The 8,579-nt window shown below is 38.5% G+C and overlaps 1 protein-coding gene across 1 annotated transcript; it reads left to right on the top strand.

Annotated features, from left to right (window-relative positions):
* Window positions 1-460: 460 nt before the first annotated feature.
* LOC134568674 (dynein light chain Tctex-type 5-A-like) lies at window positions 461-6,027 on the top strand. The gene is made up of 2 exons (XM_063427325.1): window positions 461-678; window positions 5,116-6,027. The coding sequence occupies exon 2, from the start codon at window positions 5,123-5,125 to the stop codon at window positions 5,687-5,689; it is 567 nt and encodes a 188-aa protein (XP_063283395.1). The 5' UTR covers window positions 461-678; window positions 5,116-5,122; the 3' UTR covers window positions 5,690-6,027.
* Window positions 6,028-8,579: the final 2,552 nt, after the last annotated feature.

The following is an 8,579-nucleotide window of genomic DNA, read 5'->3' as shown; positions in this document are numbered from 1 at the left end:
CGTGGCAGCTAATTATATAACACATAGCATCTAGTGTTTTTTTTTTATTGGGCAGTGGAAGCACCAACCGTGCGGATTTTATTTTTATTTATTTTTTACTTTAAATTTCAGTGGGTGAAAATTCTACTTGTTTATAAATGATCTTACCAGGTGAACTCAAGAACAAAATATCCCTGTAATTGCGTCATATGCGTTTTTTTGTTGATTTTTTTCCCCCTTTATTTCCTCACCTGACATCAACAATGAATGTTCTTGCCCCCTAGTCTGTTTTGTAATAATGTGTTCCAATAACATTGTGCCTGGTGCTTCTAAGGTTTCATTGTGATTATAGGAGAAGGAGGGGATTTAATTATGTGTGGTGGGAGGACAGGGCTGTGGTCTCTTGGCAACATCATAGCGTGGGGTTAAAATGCAGTTCTGGAAAGGGGCTGGTTTACTTTAAACTACGGAGAGCAGGAGATTGCTTGAAAAATGAAGGGAAAACTGCCAGAAAACGAGTGACTGAGGAGCAGGCGGAAAACAAAGGATTAAAGATTGTCCAGAGAAGGCAAAAGGATAGAGTGGACAAATTAAAGAAGACTACAACATAGCATTATCAAGAGGACAACTGAGGAAGAGACAGCTGCCGGCTCATACAGACAGCAATTTATATGGCGTAACATATTGATCCCGTAAAAGGTATAAGAACCTCAAAAATGATTTATTTTCTCACTAATATCTTAACCAATTATTTGTCACAGGAATTGCAAACACCAAGGGAGACGGTGCAAAGTGATGTAGACATTTACACACACACTGGCAGAGATTTCTATAGATCATATGTAGGGCCATAATAAGGATACCTGTGGAACTGTTACATACTCCACTTTTAGAACATTGGTCCAGGATTTCTCTTCAAAAAATAAAACCCTTAGTTTTCTCCAGTCATCTCTTATAACGAAAGACAATTCTACATTTATAGAAACGTAGCTACAAGCATACCTGTTAAATATGCATGTCATATCATTCACTAATTCTTAGTCCCTTGAAATCATTTTTTATTTAATAATTTAATATATATTTATATCATTTACCTGCATTCCTTATAATACAAAATATTCATTATTTATGGATAATATATGGATCTCAGATCCATGTTTACAACGTAGGCGGAAATGATGCTTGTGTCTTTGAATTTAAATAGTGATATTTGCACATTTCTGTAACTTGAAGACACAGCGTGGGCTCATTTCCAGGCTTGTCTTAAAAGAGCACTCCAAGCACCATAACCACTACAGCTCTGTCTGAGTTAAAGGGTCACTCCAGACCCCTGAAACACTTTAGCTTTCTGAAAAGTTATATGTGTGAAGAGTGGGTCCTCTGTTTCATTTTGCAAAGGGTTCAGATTTCAATAGAAATTCTCACTTTTATAAATGAACCTGGTTACACCCACACGGCTTTGAATCAGGCAACAGGTAATGTTTCCTTTTGACTTGGTTAGCTCCATAGAGCTAAACTGAAGAGGCAGCAAATGCTCAGAGCACCTGCCTTGCAATGACATCTCATTAAGCTGCGTTTGGAAGTCTGTTATTGGACAGTCACAGAAAGTCTGGTTAGAAGGAGAGGGCTAGCAAAGGTAGAACTACAACTTTTGCAAGCTGTTTTTAGATAAACCTCAATGAACAAAATACATAATAAAAAGGACCACTATAGGCACCCAGACCACTTCAGCTCAATGAAGTGGTCTGGGTGCCCGGTCCCCTTAGGTTTAACCCTGCAGCTGAAAACATAGCAGTTTCAGAAAAACTGCTATGTTTACACTGCAGGGTTAATCCAGCCTCTAGTGGCTGTCTCCCTGATTTACGCTTCCACGATTTACACGGAGTAAATCGCACTTATTATGTCCTCACGGACCTCCAGCGTCGAAAAAGATCCCCATAGGAAAGCATTGAGTAATGCTTTCCTATGGGCAGGATTGAATGTGCGCGCCTCCGGCCGTGCATGCCCATTCAGCTCCACTCGGAAGCTGACGTCGATGGAGGAGGAGGGATCACCAACGCCGAGGGAGCCCGGTGCTGGATTAAGGTAAGCAAATAAATTGCTTAATTAACCATTTATTCACTGCGGAACAGGGTCTTAGTCACCTAAACGGTGACTAGGGCTCTATAGCGTTAGGAATACATATTTGTATTCCTAACGCTATAGTGTTCCTTTAAAGGTATGTAAGCTTTTAATTGCGATATATGTACTAAGCAGTGATTTCTGTTAATTTTGTATTTTGGCAATGGCGTGTTCCTTTAACCCTGCAGTGCTGGACTTAGCTCATTGTCTGAGAGTGATCAGCTGACACTCCCAGCCAATGAGTTAGCCCTGCATTGCATGTGTTACATCAGTAGGGCTAAAGTAAGCTCCTGCTTAGGAGCTTCTGGCTGTCCATCATCATCAGCAGAAGCAGGGAGTGATGCTCAGCAAACCCCAGGTAAAAGTCAAACCATTCTAAAACAGTTTGACTACTTACATTGGGGAGGGACACCAGGGCTCTGGCATATGGTTATAGTTCCTTGGAGTGTTCCTTTAACCCCTTAAGGACACATGACATGTCTGACACGTCATGATTCCCTTTTATTCCAGAAGTTTGGTCCTTAAGGGGTTAACCTAATACCAGCAAGAGATTATATGTCTGAAATGGCTGGCAATAAAATTATCTGCTCACAAATGTTTTCGTGCCACAAAGTTTGAATGTTAGCGACTTGTAATTGTAGCTGCTGTAACATTTAAAGGGGCACCCTATGCACCATGACCATTCCAGTGTGTTGTAGTAATAATAGTGCATCATACGTGCTTCCCACAGTAAACAACCAAATTGTTTAGTCCATCAGGCAGACACGGTGATCAGTCTTCTGTGATGTCGCCAAAGTGTACGTTTCCATACTACGTTAGTAATATAACGTCTGTCCAAGTTTGAACATCATTTACTAGCTGAGAGCGTTAGCGGAATTAAGTCCATATACAGACTATATTTATATTGTTAAAGTGGAATGGGAGGTTCTTTATATGGAATTATCAATAAACAGCTGTGATTCATTTTATGTGGATGAGAGAGCGGAAATATTTTTTTTTTAGCAAATATGTATAGCAATATATTAAAGAAAGTCATAAGCTTCTTACCATTCTACCTATAATTAACAAGATTCCGAGACTAGCTCAAAAGCTTGGACACAATGTATGTTCTCACAACACTGCTGTAACCCAACTAAGCCAGTACTCAGAACATGATCAGTCTGGTTCCATTTAGTAAAATCCAATCTACCCATCTCTGAAGATATTTTCTTGATTAAGTGTTCTAAACTCATGTTAGTGGGAAAATTCAAGAAAATTCAAGAATGAAACAAAACAAATAAAATCACCTTAAACCAACATAAATTAACCATATAAAATATATTAGTGTATTGTTTTTCTTTAAATGTATTTTAATTGTACATCAAGCAGCTGCCTGATGTAAAAAAACAAAAAACGTATCACTAGTATATAGTGCTCTGCAAGACTTTTAAGGTGGAAGGGGATTGCCCCTAAGTGACTTTTGAGATGGGGTGCTGGAGAACAGAACTTTAATGTACAACACTTTATTAGCTGGAAAGCCTGGTAATATTGCATTAAAAGGCAGGGATAGCTTATGACATATTCCCACTTCTTTGTTTGCTTAGGGTTCATAAAGCTTTGCTTTGGGTTTAAGTAGCAAGTGTTTCTGGAATCTAGCAACGCCCCTGTCACCCTATTTAGGTTTATGAAATTAGGGGAACACTGAAAAGATGCACTAAGTATGTGTGTGTCTGAATTTAAGTGTGCTTGTGTGTAGTGTTGCTTTTATGTACTGTTGCTATTTGAAAGCAGGGTTTGCCTTTGTCTGTAGTATTGGTGTTTGAATGCTGAAATGCATGCACATATACACTGATACATGTAGACACACTGACCCAGATGCAGATCTAAATGTACACCTGTTTAGCCACCCACCTGTTTCCTACTTTTGGGTGCAGGAGGGTGGCTTCTCTGGGGTCTAGTAAGATCTGCTGGTTAATGCTGTTGGATGTAAGGGGCAGACTTTCCCAGTTCAAGCTCACCTGCTCTTGACCTTCTCCTCTGTCTTTTACCCTCATCTCTTGTCCTCCTGCACAGCTGCCGTGTATCTGGTAGGAAGTGACCAGCTCAAACTTTCTCCCAGCTCTGGCTTAAAGGAACCCCTAAAGACACATTCCTATCTGGTGGCCCTGAGTGCATGGAACACCAGACGTACCCCCTCAGCCTGAGGGCCCCCGGTGTAGCAACACCTGCAGTAGCTTCGCTACTGCTAGTAATGGGATTCCTGCCTATTACACTATATTATTATTATTATTATTATTATTATTATTATTATTATAGTTTGGTGCATTCCATGGGGCTTATTATTAAACTAGGAACTGGAGAAAATTAACAAGAGTTCACAAAATATAGGCCAAAATAGCTAAACTGGAACAATTACCAAACATATTTGTTTTCAAGCTTGAGTGTTTTGGCCTAACATTTGCAATTCCATTGTCAAATATCAACTTTTTACAGTTTAATGAATAACATTGTCACGTTTTGTTCACCAAAGTCCACATTGTAGCAAACTGAAATTTAATTGGTAACATTTAGGCAAACAGCTGGTTTGGAGAAATTCTCCAACTCCGTTATAGTTACAGTAACAGTTTGTCTGATTTAGCCTATATTATGTCATTTAGATGACAGTTTGTTAAAATTCATAGTTTAGAGAACAACGTTGACTGTTTTTATTTATTCAAATATTTTACAATATATTTTATCTTTTGTTGAGTTGGTATATAATTTATTCACTGATGATCTCTGCATGACTTAAAGCTTAAAACATGGTTGTCGTTAAAGGGACACTGTAGGCACCCAGTTTTGTATTCCTGGCACTATAGTATCCCTTTAAACCTACATAAAAAATATCTACATTTAGACCAGACATGACTGAAATGTAAACAAAATGTAACTAATAAATTACTATAACATTGGACTATACAGATATGTTTATGGTACAGCATTTTTGCCTGATTAAAAAAAAGTTGCCAAGCTCTAATTAGTCCTCCATGTGTTTAGTTGAGAGATGGAACCAGGCCAGGATGTGGATATGAAGCGCTGGATCTTTCCCAAAGCAAAACCGCGTCAGAAGAAGAATGATTTGGAGACCTCAATGATTCTTAGTCGTCAACGAGGTCTGGCTTCAGGGCCAAAAAAGAAGACTTTCATTCAGGATAATGCCAAATCACAAAGTCGTCTAGGACCTGATGCCATGGAGACCATTCGGGCCAATGTCATCCCCTTCGAAATGGATCTTCAGCCACAGCCTAGGAGATGTTTTTCAGCTGAAGAAGCATCTAAAGTCATCAAGTCTGTTCTGGACAACCAGCTACAGGACAGCATATATGATGCCACAAACAGTCATCAGAGGGCATTGGAACTGGCAGAGCTGGTGAAGAGAGCAGTCAGGGAGTTAGATTATGAGAGATATAAGCTTGTATGTTATGTGGTGTTGGGCCCTGTGTCACCGAGGGCATTGTCCTGCTGCAGCAGGAGTGTCTGGAGTCCAAACTCAGACACCTATGCAGAATATTTGTTCCAGAATAACTCTCTGTTTGCCTTGTGCATCGTATATGCAGGATACTATGAGTAGCACACAAGTTGTCCTAGAACACACATCACAATAATACATGGAGACTATTCATTGTGCATAATAAATGCTTTTCATGACACTACATGTAACTTGCATAAATGGGTAGTGACCTTAGTTTTGTCCCTGCAGTCTCACTGCTCAATTCTGTGCCATTTAGAGGTTAAATCACTTTGTTTATGCAGCCCTGGCATACCTCTCTGCAGTTGACTTACACGGTCTTCCTAAACACTTCCTGTAAAAAGTTATCTAATGTTTACACTTCCTTCATTGTAAATTCTGTTTAATTTAGAATGTCTAATCTCCTGCTCTGTTAATAGCTGGCTAGTCACTACAGTAGCCTCCTGAGCAGTTTAATTAAAGTTTAATTTACAGAGCAGGAGATAAAAACCTTGAAAGTTAGTTACATCTGATTGATAGTGAAACAAAATTGATTGTATTCATGCAGGCTGTGTCAGTCACATCCAGAAGAGGTGTGACTAGGGTGCATTAACAGATACAACATTGATTTAATTCCTAAATGGCATATAATTGACAGTGAGACTGAAGGGACATGATCTATATACAAAAACTGCTTCATTAAGCTAAAGGTGTTCTGGTGACTATAGTGTCCCTTTAACCCCTTAAGGACACATGACATGTGTGACATGTCATGATTCCCTTTTATTCCAGAAGTTTGGTCCTTAAGGGGTTAAAGGGATACTATAGGCACCTAGACCACTTAATCTCAATGAAGTGTTTTGGGTGCCATTTATGTCCTGTTTTAACTCTGCAGCTGAAAACATTGCCGTTCTGCAGTGAATTTCAAATTAGAGCAGTTGAACTGAAAGCATAGCTGACTTAGACATTCTTCCAATTTGGTTATGTTGACCTTGAATTATAATACAGTTTAAACTTTCACGTTGCTTAATAACCCTGTATGTATTTGCATTGTTATAACGATTTACCTATTAATACAGATTCTAAAAGTAAAAAGAAATGTTTTTGAAGAAAAGATACCATATTATTGGGAGATTATTGTACTTTACAGGTATTCTAGTTTTATTAATTTAGCAATGTATTAGTACTATCCCTAAAAAGTGAAACTCCATTGGTGTCACTGAAAATAATGGTTAATTTTAATTTTTTTAGTAATCACAGTACTGGTATCTGTATCTGGTGCATTAGATTGGGACACCATAGCAATAGTTGTGTCTAGAACTGATCACAGTCACTGTTGCCAGGGTAAAAAAAAAAAAAAAAAAAAAAGACACTGGGCTTGAGCCCACAACTAATTTGGTAACCCCTTTCCATATCCCCTTTATATCTTTAAAACATAAGTGGGACATTAGATATAACTAAAATAATAACTTACAGTGAAAATAGCGATTAGCATAGGCTCACCTTGCGTTGCAACGTGTTACTTTACTAAATTCGAATACTCTGCCCTTGCGTACTCTATGGTAGGAGTCCCAGGCTTAGCATTGTATTATACCCGAGTAATTAATGTCCTAGCCTGTTCCCTCACCAAGTTTAAATGCAACATCCCAGGCCCTGGAGGAACTTCTAATGGATACCCAGGTTAATAAGAAAGAGATCCTTGAAAATAGGGCAGTTATTGACTATTTGTTAATGAAACCTGATTTAGGGTGTGAGGCAGTAAAGGGCATATGTTGCTTTAATCTTTCTGATCATGGGACCATGGACCATGAGCATATGCATAATCTGCACGATCTAGTGAAGGAAATACAACAAGATACAGGGTTCTTCGGGGATTGGAATTAAACCTTGGTACATGGCTCAGTATGCTAATTAAGAAAATATTGTATTTCTTACAAATCGCAGTATTTGTCATAATGATGATTTTTCTGACATTTAAGTTCTTCTCCTGTCTTCTATCATCATTGTGTAACTCAAAACCTTTATGTTGGTCGTACCTTAACTTATATGCCAGCTTCCCCAACCTCTGACACCTACAGCGCTGTATAACTGATGAAGGAACATTCCTCCTGTGACCCCTGGCTTGCCCTGTCTGAGGAAACCATGGTGAAGGCATAAGAAAAGACCCACAGGTATTACTAGCATACCTGGACATATCTCAGACACCTGGGTGAGCCTTAGGATGAAAAAGAGGGGAATTGTGAAGGAAAGCACCCTGACCCAAGGCTCAAGCTACAGATGACCGTATGACCAGTCTGTTTTTATTAATTTCGCTAACTTAGATCATGATATGCTTTGACCTCTACCCTAGTTTCAGAGCCTGGCAAAAATCTCTTTTTACTTGTGACATTCTGTGGTTTCTGAGGAGACGTTTGCAGCTTCACCCTCAGCCCCCCTTCTTATGTCCTAACTAACATAACCTTTGAAAAATGCTTAGTTCTGTAAATTCCTTTTATGGTACAAAGTGCCTTCAAGCATCCTGTTTTTGTAGCACAAGTATATAATATGTAAGCTCGCCCATTAAAGCAGAAGTCATCTTTGATTCACGTATGCGATTCATATTTTATTTCTCTAAGCGCTTGAACTTACAATTTGGTTTCCCCTGAACATATCTCTGGGTAATTTTTATTCCGATCATATGTATACATTTTTACTGTGTGATTAGGAAGTCCTTTTATTGGCAGATTAGCACGTGTGTTTTTCTGCATTTTTTTTTTCTTATTAATAAACATACTTACATTTTAAGATAACTCATCATTTACTTGTTGCGTTTTTAAATCACGTTGAGGACAAAGAATGAGCTCATATATTTGAAGTCAAACTTTTCTGCTTATCGTAAAGAGAAAATCTAAACACCAAAATCACTTCCAGGGTTATTTACTAATACGAGAATTCAAATGTCAGGCTAAAGTAGCCAAACTGACAGCATAGCTGGCTAAGATAATGTTTTCAGTTTGGCTATATTGACCTTAAA

This window comes from Pelobates fuscus, chromosome 7, assembly GCF_036172605.1.
Source record: "Pelobates fuscus isolate aPelFus1 chromosome 7, aPelFus1.pri, whole genome shotgun sequence".
Lineage (NCBI taxonomy): Eukaryota > Metazoa > Chordata > Amphibia > Anura > Pelobatidae > Pelobates > Pelobates fuscus.
Note: the sequence above shows the minus strand (reverse complement) of the source record. Positions and strands in the feature narration are given on the sequence as shown.

Coding starts and splice junctions, on each gene's coding strand:
- LOC134568674 (XM_063427325.1), top strand. CDS start 5,123: ATGGAACCAGGCCAGGATGTGGATATGAAGCGCTGGATCTTTCCCAAA.